This window comes from Heloderma suspectum, chromosome 7 (genome assembly GCF_057233095.1).
Source record: "Heloderma suspectum isolate Gila_16-S chromosome 7, 16-S_ref, whole genome shotgun sequence".
NCBI classification, from domain to species: Eukaryota; Metazoa; Chordata; class Lepidosauria; order Squamata; family Helodermatidae; genus Heloderma; species Heloderma suspectum.
Window position 1 is genome coordinate 107,736,127 of NC_139464.1, and position 17,078 is coordinate 107,753,204.

A 17,078-nucleotide genomic window follows, 5' to 3' on the forward strand; every position below is an offset into this window, starting at 1 on the left:
AATTAATGAAAAGAGGCCATCTGAAGAAAAGCCCAAATACTTCAGCACCATTATTGATGAACCTGTCAAATAGCATCCATTCACAGTTAATTAAAAAGTATATGAAGAATTAAATATAAATGATAATATTGACTATATATTCAGTAAACATACAAATAAATATATAGTGCAGGATATACTATATTACTGTTACTGTATTTTAGTATTTTATTGTTGTAAGCTGCCAACAGGACAGTTATTGGGTGGCATACAGATACTGTCAAAAATAAATAAAAATACTATGTCATTAGAGCCATTCACGTGCATGCTAAAAAGAGACATGTTTAACATCATCTGTGATCGGTCAGAGCATGGCATTATTTCAGAATGTGAGATTTCTTTAAAGTAGTAGTATTTGAAGTATGTGGCCTGTTACTCAGTATCCTTGCCCAATGCCCACTCTTCATAATCCCACATTTCACTTCATTTCTAATGTACCTTTTCACCAGCATTAGCTGTAATACAATGTCACCTTGATCAATCAGACCTTCATTTTTAAAATCCTACACTATGAGACTATTGTGCCCCCACAAATACTTTTGAAATATTTTGAAGAAAGCCTCATGATTCTCCAGAGTGTTCACTTTTATTTTCCTGCTTGTGATAAACTGTGGAGGACGAAAGCGTTTAACACTATTTCGAAAAGCATGTCTTCCTACTTAGAAATGTTGCTATTGTCATTCATGTCACTATCACAGTAATTGAAATCTGTTATGATTGATGCTCTAGGCTTTGCCAGGGTGCCTGATCAGTATAAATAATTGCATGGTCACTCTTCCTAGCCTAGCTTAGTAGTTCCAATGCAGATTTTCATGATTTGTTCTTCACCCCACTCTATATTTACAACAATACATTTCAACTCAGTTCACTCCCATCTACGCTGGGAGCTCGCTTGGAAATTAATGTTCTTTCTTCCCTTTTCTTCATAGTTTGTCTACAAGAACTCAATGACAATCAAATCAGACCCTGGTCCATTAGGCATTTCACTGTCAAATGCAACTGTACAAAAATGAAATACTTTCCTGTACCATTTGATATCACAATAAAGGAGATTTATGTTTAATACTGTAGTGTTATGTTACATACCAGTTAGCTGGTCCCTTTCCCAACAAAAGAAAAAATGATTCACAGATAATTCTTAGGAGCATATATACATTACAAGTTAGACATACCCAAAACAGAATGGCTACAAAAAATAGATGTTAAACTTAATGAACAATGAAAGGATAAGTTCCAAAAGGTATGAGACATCTGAAAAAAGTAGTATGATTTGATTTCCATTTGGAGACCCTGAGACATAATAGACATGTATAAAGATGTGAAAATTTGACCAGCACTTCAGCTGTGTGTGTGATTTGTTGTTATATTTGTGTACAAGGGTTAAAGGAAAAGGAGGGGGGGGGAAATGAAAAAAATTGCTGGTTGGTGGGATGGCAGAACAAACCTTAAATATTTTTAGTTCAGTTCTTGTATATGTAACATTACAAGTAATATCACTACTTTGATGGGAGAAATCGAGGACATACCCTAAACATTTTTGTCATATCAAAGTTCTTAGCAATTAAGACACAGCCAAACACTACATTCCATCTATTGGACATAGGGCTCCTTCACACGGGGCTTTTAGCCTACTAGGGAGATTGCTTACTCACAGAATTTTGCAGGTCCTATACACGATGCAGCCCTCCTCCAGGGAACCTTCCACTCTTCGTGAGCTCTATTGCATTGTTTTCCGTGATGACGAAAGTCCGGCATTTTCCCTCCTCCCACCATGGAGTCGATATAAATGAGGGTATACTGTTTAAAGTTGCTTTTATTGCAAATAAAACAGCACCACCTAGTGGCTTTGTAATGAAACACATAGACGTTTAGTTTTTTTTTAAAGCCACATGGAAAGGACCCGATCTAATCCCACAAAGATTCCGGAGGCAGAAGCCCCGGTAAATTGCAGGATTTTTAGCCCTGTGTGATGAAGCCCATACACTCTTCTACTTGATGCTAATATTATCCATTTTGTATGCCTGCATCCAAAACTAGGCTGTATCAAAGTGCTAAACCAGTCATTTCTGACTGATAAGCTATATGTAGTTCATGAAGCATTATTATATTTAACAGTTTCATTTGGTGCCCATGGTTGGGTCCAAGGAACGATGGAGAGGGGAAGGACAAGAACAGACACATGGTTCTCTTAACAGGGCACAACTCTATTGATAGCAGTTTACAACATATTTGGCAAAGGGGCTACTGGCTGTATAGCTTGCTGACAGTAGTATTATCCAGCCTGTCTGCTGTTGAAGTGTGTCTGGGGACAAAGGCTAGGGTAGGGCAACCAGTGACATATGGTGCTTTCCCTCCCACCCTTGAGGGAAGCACACAACCATAACAATCAATTGTGACACATGTGAGCAAGATGTGAGAACATCAAGAGGCAGAAGAAGCTGCATCTGCTTCCCACAAGGAAGGCCAACCCCTCCCCCAACAACCAAATTTCTTCCCACCATGTCACCTGGTAACTGACAAGTAGACCATAGCAAGCCATATTGAAAAGAAAGAGGCAAAGCTGGGAGGGGAAGAGGGAAGGCTCTGGCTAGTTCCTGGACTGGTCCCCAATATACAGCTCAGGAGCAGACCAGAGGGAAGAAGTTCCCTCTCAGGCTTATTCCCAGGCCCAGCCCTCCAGAGGGCTTATTCCCAGCAAATGGGGCATGATGTCTCCATGTCAGCAACCCCATATTACCCTTCCTCCTATATGGTTCCACATAGGCACCCTAACAAAGCAGGGAGTTAAGAGTTCCTTATAATTTGTACCTCATTTCTTTTCAGATCTTAGTTTAAAATAGTCTTATTTTACATGCTATTTAAGCAAACATTGCCAAGCTAACTATGAAGTTCCAACAAATAATAATGCTGATCATTCATGTACAGGACCAAACAGTGCACCTTGAAGTCTGATCTTTTACTTTCCTCTCTAAACAAACCATCCCTTGGGCCCTTTTTTTAGGCGCTTTGGTGCGACTTTCTTTCATAACATAAACATGTTAAATTCATTGGAAGAAAACTGATATTGCAGCTTTCAAAATGCATGCATGCGTTACAATATAAACAGACATTATCGCATCCTTTCATTTAACTCTCTGATATAAAACCAACAACCCTGATAGAAAACTCATTTCTAGTGCTAGTTTAGAAGTACTACACTTCATTGTTATTTGCACAAGATGTATCTGTTCCAGCTGTCATTAATTCTATTACTCACTCACCCCACACCCAGTATTGGAATATAATAAAGCACAAAAAATATTTCTAGGTGGAAGTTTGTTAGCATTTTAAGCCCCTTTCAGAGCTGCGTTAGCATTTATCTCCAAAAGTTCTAAAGATCATTTAAATGTTAGATCCTGCTGCAACTAAATCAAATGTTCTCCCCCACCATGCTACCCTGCTTTTTTCTTTCCAGTGTTTGCAAAAACTAGTAGACCTTACTCTGGCCCTCAAAACTGCCAATGAAATTCTGTGTATTTAGCTATTCAGTCTATTAATAACCACCTTCAGCAGCCAGTACTAGGATCATCTTTTATTTGCTTACATAGAATAAAGCTATCGGTACTAGGAAATATTCCATTTACTGCAGCTACAATTTGAAACAGAATTTTCAAAACCAACAATTTCAGAATAGTGTCCATGCAACCAGAAAAAACTAGTCTGTATGGACACCATAGTTTTCAAATGATTCAATTAGTACCATAGTAGTGTTATTGCTATTAACCACTACACCCATAAGACTCAGTAGTTTGATTTGCCATAAAAGGTAAAATGCAAGGACTCACATGGCACTGTTCGGAGGTAGAGATTGTCTCGGATGATCTGCTGGAGCTCGTGGTCCACTGAACCCTTCTGGAACCGTAAATTGAGGTAGTGACGAAGATCCTTATCAACAATGCCTCCTGGTAAAGTTAACAAAGCATATACTGATTAACAGAAAAGAAGGAAACAGGATCAATCAGATTATTTCCTCTTCAATTAAATTTTAGGCTTTACCAATAATTGCATCAAGTAGTCACTTCCCATTTCTACAACTTCACGAACCATTTTCCTTCTCATTTGTGCTATGAAAAATGGCACATTTCCAACCAGAATAAATATTGGAACCCAAGTCCATATGTGTGCACACATTAGACAACTAGCAGTAATGCAGATCAGCTGCTTGATGGAAAATGGGAGTACAAAATACTACTACTACTACTACTACAATAAATTATTTAAAGCATTTATACTCCACTGTGTAATGAAAAAGCCTCCCAGAGTGGCTTACAATTCAGCTTCCCCACCACATCACCATCTACCAAACATGTCACGATTCCCTTGGCCCCCTCTTTCCTTAAGCTCTCACAAACACACAAAAGGAGAGGCTTCAGTCTCAAGCCTTTAATTCATTATTCACAGGTTCATTACAGATGGAAAATCCTCAAAGACTCTCTGGCTGGAAAGGAATGCCTCCAGGGGATTCAAATGGGATCAGCGAAAGTTGCCTGCAGTTTGAAAGGGTGGCGATCTGGCTAGGCTAACTTAGGGAGGGAGGTCCTGCCCCTGGCATACTGCTTCCCTGCATAGCCTCTCACACATCGCTAACTGGGATGGCCGTCTGAGCTCCACCCCTGACGTTTCCCTCTTAGCTCTGCATCTCTGCCTGGTGTCACAGACCTCAACTCCCTCCTCCTCTTGCTCGCTGCTTCTCACAGAGGGGGGTAAGGAGGAAGCTTCGTGCCCGGCCATCTGGGAGTTGGTAACCTGAGAAGCATGCCTACCTATACCTGAACTGGCTTGTGAAAAAGCCTCTCCCAGGTCTGGCTGCTCCTCTTCTGAATCTGAGCTGCTAACTTTCTCCCTGCGCTCGGAATCAATCCTAACAAAACAGGTGATTGTGCTATCGTTGGTATCTTAGCAGCTTGATTTGAAGAATTTACCACATATGCAGGACTCACTACTGTAACGTTCCTCACTCAAGTAGGGATACTGGATGGGGATTGCACACACTGAATTCTGTGTGCAGGTTTCCTTTCCTGATATTGCAAAGATGGATCAGGGTGTCTGGGTTTGTAGTTTGGATTCTTATTGACAAACAGGAGGAGGAGAAAATTTAATGGCTAAATAAATGGCTAACTCAAGAGCAGCCATCCCCAAACTGATGCCCTCCAGATGTTTGCTTCAAATACAGATCATTTGCTTCATATCTAAGTATTTGGGTCTATTTATCCTTTAGGGAGGGGGGATAACCCTTTATATAAAAAAGAATAAAATGCAACATTGATACTAATTGTGAATTACCAATAACTTGGATCTCAGCTTTTGTATTATATATTATATTATATTAAATTATATTATATACTTTTAAAAAACCCTCAAATATTTGTAGCTATATCTTGTGGGAAAAAAATTCCATCCACTGCTATCCCAGACTGCTATCCCAGACTTGAATTAAATGTGTGTGTGTTGTGTGTATGTATACACACACATACAGAATTTTAAATGTATGAATCAATTTATATCATTCAACTCAAAACGTTTTTAGAAGGACATTTGTATATATAGACCTTGTTCACATGTAACAGTAACCTATGGTGGTTAAGCTTTTTTTTTTGCTAACCATGGCGGCTTAGCGTGTTGTGTAGTGGGAGAACACCATGTTCCCTGTGGTTAGTAAGCCACTCCCCTGCAAAAAGGTTAAGGGGCCCCAGGGTAGCTTACTGTGTTGTCTGGCATGCTCCCCAGTGGTTTAAATGGGCTCCAGACCAGAGGACTTCTAGGCCATGACCATAGAGTCCATTCACTAGAGCATCCACCACTGCAGGCAATGCTTTAGCTGCCGTGGACTTTCTCTATGGTTACGCAGCCATTTGGGATGCTGGAGTGGCTGCTGAGTGCCCGTTCGTGCTGTGGAGGATGTCGGTATACATGACAAATATGCCAGGAAGATAGCAGGTAACTATAGAGGGGTGGTGGTTAGTCTGGCGGTAGTGTGGCGGGCCCACATGTTGTGGTTTCGCTACCCCCCCCATAGTTACTCTAACTACCTTTCCCCATGTACATGTGAATAGGCCCATAGTAAAAGGTATTTTATGTTCGTAAAGGGCAAGGCCAAAAGGGAGGAAATATCCTTTCCCTCACTTCACCAGCGTTTCACCCATTTCATTTCCAAATCATGGAAAAGAATACACACTTAAAGGCAAAAAAAAGAGTTAAAGTCTTCTGCTATTAGAGAAAATGGACCCCACAGACAACTATCTTGAGATAACATCCATATGAATCTCCACAAGTATCCAATCAAAAAGTCTGTTCTTAACCTCCAAATTTCTTATTGCTTTTATGGCTGATAATTTATTACATGCTTCCACAGAAAGTAGGTCTTGAAGACACACTGTAGAAAATTTTTCTGGTAACGATTGCAGTTAGCTGTTTTTTCTGATTGGCTGAAAAGAGTAGAAATCCTGCAGCTCTTCCTACACTCCCCCTCCGCACACAGAATATGCACAGTAATGCAGATGCTTACTGAGATTGACTACATCTATATGTAGTGTAGAATGAAAAATTTGACTCATTCACTTTTAGAAAGGGCACAAGCACGCAAGTCACGTGCAACATTGGCATGAAGTTTAAAATTCTGTTTTTCTAACTTGAGGAAGTAAAATGTCTGTCTACATATTGAATTCCATCCTATTATATTAATATATTTGCACTTAAATTCCTTATATACTTCTGCTTTTTATGTCAATTTCTTGTTTCAGTTAAAGATGCTAGATATTTTTAGACATCCATATTTTAATATACATTTGCACTGAACTCTGAGTTGCCCCAAAGTTACATGCATTGTTGGTCAATCTCATCCCTTTTAGCATATAAGGGTCAAAATAATAATAAGAAAAATCTTGTTTAGGATGTGATGGGTGGGGGGAAAATATAGTGGGATCAGTGAGAAATTATCTATAGGAATATAAGGGCCAGCAGGCGATGTTTGTACCATTGTCTCATTCTACCCATATTCTGTGATCTCTAAGCAACATAATTTAAAGAACAAAGAAAATATGTACAGGACTTCAAGATAATTCAACAAAGCTGGAGAAAGCCAGCATGAAGAGATGTATTTATTTCATTTCTATACCGCCCAACAGCCAAAGCTCTCTGGGCGGTTCACAAAAATTAAAACCAAGGAACACGCAATAAAACAATATAAAATATATAAAACATTAAAACCACAGTGTAACAATACAAGCAGCCTAAAACCAGAATAAAACCTAGCAGCAATGCAGTAATTTAAAATACAGATTTAAAACACCAAAGATAAAAGTCTAGAAAGCTAAAATGCTAAAATGCCTGGGAAAATAAAAAGGTCTTCACCTGGCACCGGAAAGAATACAATGTAGGTAGGTGCCAGGTAAACCTCACTAGGGAGCTCATTCCACAGCTGGGGTGCCACAGCAGAAAAGGCCCTCTTCCTAATAGCCACCTGCCTCACTTCCTTTGGCAGGGGCTCACGGAGGAGGGCCACTGAGGCTGATCTTAAGGCCCAGGCAGGCACATATGGGAGGAAGCAATCCTTCAGATAACATGGCCCTAAGCCATTAAGGGCTTTGAATTTTAATACCAGCACTTTGAATTGGGCCCGGAAATGGACTGCCAGCCAGTGCAGCTGGAAAAGTACTGACATAATATGTAGGAAAAAATAGGAAAGAGGCAATTTTCCTGTAGAAGTGCATCTAAGCACAAAGCTGAAATTTGTTTTTGAAGAGGCATGCCAAAGGTACTGTAAATATTAGGATGTTTTTAGAATGTCGTAAACAGCCATCTTTCCACATAGTGTCCACATGGTGACACACTGCTGCACAAATGGTGAAGAAGCTTGGACCTAATTGTTATTATCAATAATCTCACACTATATAAAAGTTACTATTATTACAAGAAAAACAAGAGAAAATTATAGCAATAATTCTCCAGTGTGGTTACAAACATAATTAATTTAAAATTTCCCTTGCAGCACAAGAAGTACTTGGTTATTTGCTGTTGAGCATCTTTGGGTTAACTACTGTAGAGTCTTCAACAAGTAATTCAAGTTCAAGTGTTAGTATAACCAACTATCTCTTTAAAACTTGCTTTTTATGTTTTCTAGAGGGCCCTCACAGCAATGGAATCTATGCAAAGGCAAAAAAAAAAAAAAATCTACAAGACTCTTACATAACGCCATGGTTTAATCATACATCCAATTTTAGCACCACCAAATATAGTATTTGATAAGTCAAAATAACTTCAAACCAAATTTAAATACTGTCCGCTTATGTCAGTTTTTTTTTAGTTGCAGCTCTCTTTCTTTTGCAACTTTCTCTGCTGCTTTATGAAGACAGGATGGATCTTTGCTTTAATCGCTGCTTTTCCATAACATTCTTGTTGAGGAAATTGCTGCCAGTCATTTTTACACAGAAAGAACATAAGAAGACCCATACTGGATCAGACCAAGGGTCCATCTAGTCCAGCATTCTGTGCAATCATGTGAACCCGCTTTTCTCAAAGACTTGAGTGAGGAGAAGGAAAAAACAAACAAACCCTCTTGTCTGTTTGTATAAAGTCAAATACAGTTTGGAACTTCTCTTGCCCACCAAAGAGAATTCTCTTTAAGAATTCCCCAAGATATGCCCTGGGTGGAATAAAGAAGAGAAAGAAAGAACATGATAGGTGAGGGAAGAAGAAAAGAATGGTGACTGGAAATGCGGGGGGGGGGGGGTAGAGATAATTCCCTAAGCCAAGTCTCTCCTTTCAGAGAGGCAGTACCGCAGAGGAATTTAGGAGGCTGTGAGGGTTTGTAAGGATTGCACATTCTTAAATTAACTTTATGAGGTGAGGTGGCTGAGGGCTTTTTCTAGCTTTTAAAAAACATATTTAAAGCCCCAGATCATGATGCCATATAGTCCTAACCCTCCTTTTGGAATAATTTGAGTCCTATAGCTATTTAGGAGAAATTAAAGTGGAAGGGGAGAAAGAAGTTTCTGGAGGCTGACTGAATCCTTTGCTGTACTTGTCAGGAGCGCCCTGGCGGCCTCTTTCAGTCTACTCCAATAGCCAACTCAAGACACAGACGAAAGGATTCTTTTCAAGGCTTTAATCCTTTTACAACTTAATGACTCTTTCAGATGCTAATCACCAGCGACTAAGCAAGGAACAGCTAGGGATGTCAGAGAATTCCGCAACGGATCTTGATGAGGCCGAATGCCAGTGCATTCGGGCCCCCGAAATCTGTCGCGGAATGAAGCCCCCGCCCCCCCAACCCACAAAAGGTGCACGGGACAAAGTCCCTGCCACCCACCCCATGAAAAGCGCGTGAAACGGCGCACTTACCTGCTCCTGTCCACGCTGCTTTGTGAATGGCGGCCGTCCTGCGGCTGCCATTCACTTCCTTGTCTCAATAGCCGTGATAGGCTACGTAAATACTTAGGTAGCCTATCACGGCTAATGCAGGGATGCCATTTGCATCCCTGCGGAGGCCATGATAGGCTACGTATTTATGTAGCCTATCACGGCGGGGGGGGGGCAGCGTACGCAATGGCGGCGGCTACTGCCATTTGCATATGCTGGGTTTTTTTTCTTCGTGCCGTGATAGGCTACGTAAGTATTTACGTAGCCTATCACGGCTCACTACAGGGACGCAAACGGCAGCGGCTACGACAGCCACCATTTGCGTCCCTGCAGGGCTGCCCAGTGGCCGGATGTCCGGCTGTGGGCAGCCGGAGCTGGCTGGCAGCTCCGTGGCTTGGCCACGGAGCGGAGCCGGCCAGGCAGGATTCCGGGGGGAGGGATGGAGTGCCTCCCCCCCATCGAGGATTCCGGGGGGAGGGATGGAGCGCCTCCCCCCCACCGCGGATTGCCCAGCACGGAGCCAGGTAGGGGTTTTGTACATCCCTAGGAACAGCACTGGGGAAAAATAGCAGAGTAGCCTATGCTCCAGGTTAGGCAGTTGGTCCCCGTTTGAAGGAGAATCACAGGAAGACCTTGAACTTATGGGCTAGGGAGAGATCCTCCCTCTTTCCCTTGGGTCCTCGGGACGCGACTGTTGCTTGCGCGCCAAACGTGCGCTACGCCTCCTTTCTGTGCCTTCCATCTGTTGTTGCTCCCTGCATCGGTGTCGAGCGTCCAGCAAGCCCCCCTCCAGCACTCTCTCGCTGCCAGGGTCACTATCTTTCCCAGGAATGCTGGCAGGAGGAATCTCTGCCAGCTGCTGTGCCTGTGAGAGATGAGAGAGCTCCTCTCCCATGGATTGCTGTTCTTCCTCAGAATCAGAACTGCTCTGGGGTTCTATCGGCTCAGTTTCCACCCTGACAGTACTGAAGCTACTAAACTGCTGCAGAATCCAAAGGTTTCAGTTTGGGGCAGTGAAATCAAATGCTGTGTGAAATACCAGTATTTCACATGGAACTCTTTCTTCCCTTCCTTCTCCCTCTTCAAAATGTCATTGCAAGCAAGCTCCCAACAGTGGGCACGTAACAGCAGAGAAGTAGGGGGAGGTAGAAAAAAAATGAGCAGACTGTGAAAGGAAAGGTGGCAGTCTCCTTTCTAGCTTAAAAGGCTGGATTCACGCTAGAATCCCTATTGGTCTGCTGAAGGAGCAAGTCCTAAGGCATCCTAGTAACAGCCAGGCTACTGAGCGCAGAGGGAAGAAGCAGGCTTGTATCAAGTAGAGTTGTGCACTGCTTTGGATCTGGATCCCGATCCGAAGCAGGGTGATTCAGACCAGACATGTTGGGGTTGTGGTGGAGAGCTCGATGAAACTGTCAACTCAGTGTGCAGCTGCTAGAAAAAAGGCAAACTCCATGTAAGGCATAATTAGAAAAGGAACTGAGAATCAAACTGACAATTTCATAGTGCCTTTATACAAATCTATGGTGCGACCACACTTGGAATACCATGTACAGTTCTGGTCACTGCACCTAAAAAAAAGATATTGTAGAGCTGGAAAAAGGGCAGAAAAGAGCAACTGAAATGATCAAGGGGCTGGAGCATCTTCCCTATGAGAGAAGATTCCTACAGCTGGGATTGTTTAGCTTGGAAAAAGGGAGGGTAAGGGGAGACATGATAGAGGTCTACAAATTATGCATGGTGTGGAGAATGTGGATAGGGAGATAAATCTGGTGCTGTTTTGTTTGTCAGTTGCCATTATCCAGCAATAGGGAGGGCTGTAGCTCAGTGGCAGAGCACACGCTTGGTATGGAGAAGGTCCCAGGTTCAATCCCCAGCATCTCCAGGTAGGCCTAGGAAAGGATCCTGCCTGAACCTCTGGAGAGCTGTTGCTGCCAGGCAGTGTCAACAGTACTGGGCTAGATGGACCCAGGGTCTGACTCAGTATAAGGCAGCTTCCTGTGTTCCTCTGAACAGAAAGCTTTAATAAAAATAGGAGTTTTTGGTTTGTTTTTTTTAAGTGGAGGGGAGATAAATGCTGCTCATTTATACAATCCTATGTATGCCTATTGAGAAGTCCCATTATGTTTAATGAGGCTTACCCTCAAGAAAGTGTGCATAGGATTCCAGCACAAGTTACTTTTGCCGGGAGGTTTGCACCTTGACGTTCTGCATATTTACTCAGAAATAAGTCCTGAGTTGTGAGCCTGGTACTGCAAGCTTAATACAGTGCCTACCCAATTCCGTCTAGTGAACTGACTACCCTTTCAGCTCAGTCCTATGCATGTTTTGTCATGTGTATTGTTTTCATTTTGCATGAACTCTAGCTTCAGTGGTGAGGGAAAGGCACTTAGTACATGCGCAGAGTTTCTCCATAACTTAGCCCTAGTTTTGAAAAACAGCTCATTGGCTGAATCCTGGTGAAGTCTTGGCACAAATGAAATTATGGGGAGATACAATGAGAGCTTGTGCATAACAAGGAGGAGTTAGAAGGGAGTTGCACAAAACATCTGTTTTTATGAAGAGTTGCTGGAGGATGGTAGGATGAGGAGGGATGGTTGCATGGAGGGGAATAGAATTGATAGGGCGAGAATGTAAGTGCTTAGTGGTGAAAGAAAAGCATTCTGCATATGCTCAGAAGCACTCCATATTTAAGAACCTAAGAAGAAGTGCTGCATCAGACCATGGTCCGTCTAGTCCAGCATTCTGTTCACACAGTGGTCAACCAGATGCCCACAGGAAACCCACAAGTAGGACATGAGTGCAATTGCACCTTCCCACCTATGTTCCCCTGCTGCTATCATTGGTGAAATGTAAATAAATTCTAGTAATTCTAAATGTGCATGCAAGTACATCCTTCAGAAACTTTGCAGGTTTCTTGCCTGGGGGACACCTCTAATGACCTGTGCATTTTCATACCAATTTACCCAAAAAACTATTGGGGGTGGGAGGAAGTATAGGGAAAGCAAGTCACTCTCTCTCTGAAATTGGAGAACTCCCCTTCCACATGAACTGCAGTACCTATCCTTCTGAAACTTTGCTGGCTTCTTACTTAGGGACACCTCTAGGCTGTGCAAATTTTTCAGAAAATGGTCCACAAGGAACATAAGGAGATAAAGATGTCCTCTTTTGGAGACCTCAAAATGTCAAGGCTACTGTTGCACAAAAACCCCTGTGGCTATCGTTCTGAAATTTGGCAGACATGATCTCCTCTGATGGGGCAATGAATCCTGAAATTTTTATCCACTTCTTCCAAGGAATAAAAATGGTATTGGCAGTTCCCTTTAAAATAAAAACAAAATATAAACCCTGCACCTATTTTTCTGACATTGGGCAGGTGTAATCCCCTTCTAGGGGGCTACTATGCCTGAAATTATCATCCAGTTCTGACCAAGAGAAAAAAGTTACAGGTGTTTTTTTTTTCTAATTTCCCATGGTAGTCAACAGGAAACACAAATACTCATTTTTCCAAGCCTTGACTCAGGTTTGGTGATGAGCTAAAGTGGACCGACTACAAATTGGCCTGAGGAGAAGCGGGATTTTTCCCAAAATGCTGAATCAGGATCTGAACTGAAATTGGGGAGGGGGGGTCAGTGCACACTTCCTATATAAGTATGTAATCTATACACAAATGCAAGCACACACCACACACACGTATAGATAGATAGATCACTGCCTAATGCAGTAATGGGCTGGAGGAGGGCCAATAAACTGAAAATGAATCCTGGCAAGATGGAAACCCTGTGGGTATGTGGTTCCCGGGTCCAGGAGATAGGGTCATTACCTGTTCTGGATAGGGTTGCACTCCCTCTGCAACATCAGGTTTGTAGGCTGGGGGTACTGCTAGATCCATCACTGTTGCTGGAGGCTCAAGTGGCCACGGCGGATCAGAGTGCCTTTTACCAGTTTTGGCTAGTTTGCCAGCTACGGCCTCTCCTGGACAGGGATAGCTTGGCCACAGTGATACAGGTGCTAGTAACCTCAAGAGTGGAGTACTGCAGTGTGATCTATGCAAGACTGCCCAAGGCTGCTCCGGAAGCTGGAGCTAGGGCAGAGCGTAGCAACGGCTGTTGTCAGGAGCTGTCCCCATTCAGCATGCAAGTCCTTTGCTGAGGGAACTACACTGGCTGCCTATTTGCTACTGGGCCACGTTTAAGGTTTTGGTATTAGTGTACAAAGACCTAAACAACCTGGGACCAGGATACCTGAGAGAGCGCCTTCTCCCTTACCAACCTGCCCAATCATGACTGAGGTCATCAGAGGCCATGCTCCTGGTGGTTCCATGTGGACCTACGGCCTGACTGGAATCCACCTGAAGAAGAGCCTTCAGTGTGGTGGCTCCCTCCTATGGAACTCCCTGATTCTGGAGGTCAGGCAAGCACCAACACTGGGTTGTTTTCGGCTCCTCCTGAAACAGCTCTTTTCCATGAAGGTGTCCTTGGTTAACCAGCCTTGGTTTGATTGGAAGTCTGTTTTTTTAAAGAATAATTTTAATAGTTAAATATTCTTTTTATATTTCTTTTAATTTAAATTATAAAGAATCATTCTTTTTATCTTTTGTTCATTTTATCTCTTGTTCACCGCTCTGGAATCTGTTTAGATGTGGAGCGGTATACAAATGTTGTAAATAAATAAATAAATAAATAAATAAGAAATATAGCTACCAATGTCAACTGCTCACTCAAGATGATTTGTTGTTCAGTTGTTCAGTCGTGTCTGACTCTTCGTGACCCCATGGACCATAGCACGCCAGGCCTTCCTGTCCTCCACTCTCTCCCGGAGCGTGCTCAAGTTCATATTCATTGCATCGGTGATGCTATCTAGCCATCTCATCCTCTGCCGTCCCCTTCTCCTTTCGCCTTCAATTTTTCCCGGCATCAGGGTCTTTTCCAGTGACTTTTCTCTTCACATTAGGTGGCCAAAATATTTGAGCTTCAGCTTCAGTATCTGTCCTTCCAATGAGCACTCAGGGTTGATTTCCTTTAGGATTGACTGATTTGACCTCCTTGCAGTCCAGGGGACTCGTAAGAGTCTTCTCCAGCACCACAGTTCGAAAGCATCAATTCTTCGGTGCTCAGCCTTCCTTATAGTCCAGCTCTCACAGCCATACATTACTACTGGGAAAACCATAGCTTTGATTAGACGGACCTTTGTCAGCAAGGTGATGTCTCTGCTTCTTACTATGCTGTCTAGGTTTGCCATAGCTTTCCTCCCAAGGAGCAAGCGTCTTTTAATTTCATGGCTACAGTCACCATCTGCGGTGATCTTGGAGCCCAAGAAAATAAAATCTGTCACTGCTTCCATTTCTTCCCCTTCTATATGCCAGGAAGTGATGGGGCCAGATGCCATGATCTTCGTTTTTTTAATGTTGCGTTTCAAACCAGCTTTTGCACTCTCCTCTTTCACCCTCAACAAGAGGCTCTTTAGATCCTCTTCACTTTCTGCCATTACGGTATATCGTCTGCATATCTGAGGCTGTTGATAATTCTCCCAGCAATCTTAATTCCGACCTGTGCTGTGATTCATCCAACCTGGCATTTCTCATGATGTACTCTGCATATAAGTTAAATAAGGAGGGCGACAATACGCAGCCCTGTCATATTCCTTTCCCAATTCTGAACCAATTGGTTGCTCCATGTCTGGTTCTTACTATTGCTTCCTGACCCTCGTACAGGTTTCTCAGGAAACAGGTAAGGTGGTCTGGTACTCCCATCTCTTTATGAATTTGCCATAGTTTGTTGTGATCCACACAATCAAAGGCTTTAGCGTAGTCAATGAAGCAGAAATAGATGTTTTTCTGGAATTCTTGTGCTTTCTCCATGATCCAGCGAATGTTGGCGATTTGATCTCTAGTTCCTCTGCCTCTTCGAAACCCAGTTTGTACTTCCGGTAGTTCTCGGTTCACATACTGCTGAAGCCTAGCTTGTAGGATTTTGAGCATCACCTTGCTGGCATGTGAAATGAGCGCAATTGTACGGTAGTTTGAACACTCTTTGGCATTGCCCTTCTTTGGAATTGGAATGTAAACTGACATTTTTCCAGTCTCGTGGCCACTGTTGAGTGTTCCAAATTTGCTGGGGTATTGAGTGCAGCACTTTAACAGCATCATCTTTTAGGATTTTAAATAGCTCAGCTGGAATACTGCCATCTCCACCAGCTTTGTTGTTAGTAATGCTTCCTAAGGCCCACTCGACTTCACTCTCGAGGATGTCCGGCTCAAGTTCAGTGACTGCACTATCATGGCTATCAGGGACATTCAGATCTTTCCTGGATAGTTCTTCTGTGTATTCTTGCCACCTCTTCTTAATCTCATCTGCTTCTGTTAGGTCCCTGCCTTCTTTGTCCAATGTTATGGACCTCCGTCAATGTTACGGACCTCCGTCCATAGTTCCTCAGGCACTCTGTCTATCAGGTCTAATCCCTTAAATCTATTCCTCACCTCCACTGTATATTCATAAGGGTTATGATTTAGGTCATGCCTGAATGGTTTAGTGGTTTTCCCTACATTCTTCAATTTAAGTCGAAATTGTGCAAGAAGCAGCTCATGATCTGAGCCACAGTCAGCTCCAGGTCTTGTTTTTACTGACTGTATAGAGCTTCTCCATCTTTGGCTGCAAAGTACATAATCAATCTGATTTCGATATTGACCATCTGGTGATGCTCATCTGAGACAGATGGAGTCGCCTCTTGTGCTGTTAGAAAAGCATGTTTGCTATGATCAGCGTGTTCTCTTGGCAAAACTCTATTAGCCTTTGTCCTGCTTCATTTTGTACACCAAGGCCATGCTTGCCTGATATCCCGGTGATTTCTTGACTACCTACTTTGGCATTCCAATCCCGAATGATGAAAAGGACATGTTTTTTTGGTGTTAGTTCTAGAAGGTGTTGTAGGTCTTCAGAGAACCGATCAACCTCAGCTTCTTCGGCATCAGTGGTTGGGGCATAGACTTGACTTACTGTGATGTTGAATGGTTTGCCTTGGATTCGTACTGAGATCATTCTATTGTTTTTGAGATTGTACCCCAGTACTGCTTTTCCCACCCTTTTGTTGACTATGAGTGCTACTCCATTTCTTCTAAGGGATTCTTGCCCACAGTAGTAGATATGATGATCACTTGAATTAAATTCGCCCATGCTTGTCCATTTTAGTGCACTGATTCCCAAGATGTCGATGTTCAATATTGCCATCTCATGTTTGACCACCTCCAGCTTACCTTGATTCATTGATCTTACATTCCAGGTTCCTAATCAATATTGTTCTTTACAGCATCGGACTTTCTTTTCACCAGCAGACACATCCACAGCTGAGTGTCCTTTCGGCTTTGGCCCAGCCGCTTCACTCTTTCTGGCGCTACTTGGAAATACCCTCCGCTCTTCCCCAGTAGTATATTGGACACCTTCCGACCTGAGAGGCTCATCTTCCGACATCATATCTTTTAGCCTTGTGATACGTTCCATGGGGTTTTCTTGGCAAGAATACTGGAGTGGGTTGCCATTTCCTTCTCCAGTGGACCACATTTTGTCAGAACTCTCTGCCATGACCTGTTCATCTTGGGTGGCCCTGCACGGCATATCTTATGGCTTCACTGAGTTACACAAGCCCCTTTG

At 42.8% G+C, this 17,078-nt stretch overlaps 1 protein-coding gene across 3 annotated transcripts in view; it reads right to left on the reverse strand.

The window, feature by feature from the left end:
* Positions 1-17,078, reverse strand: part of MAGI2 (membrane associated guanylate kinase, WW and PDZ domain containing 2) — a 977,993-nt gene that overhangs the window by 725,884 nt on the left and 235,031 nt on the right. For all 3 annotated transcript variants that reach the window (XM_084811512.1, XM_084811513.1, XM_084811511.1), the window contains exon 2: positions 3,864-3,980. In XM_084811512.1, coding sequence (XP_084667638.1) covers positions 3,864-3,980 — 117 coding nt within the window. The remainder of the gene's footprint in view (positions 1-3,863; positions 3,981-17,078) is intronic.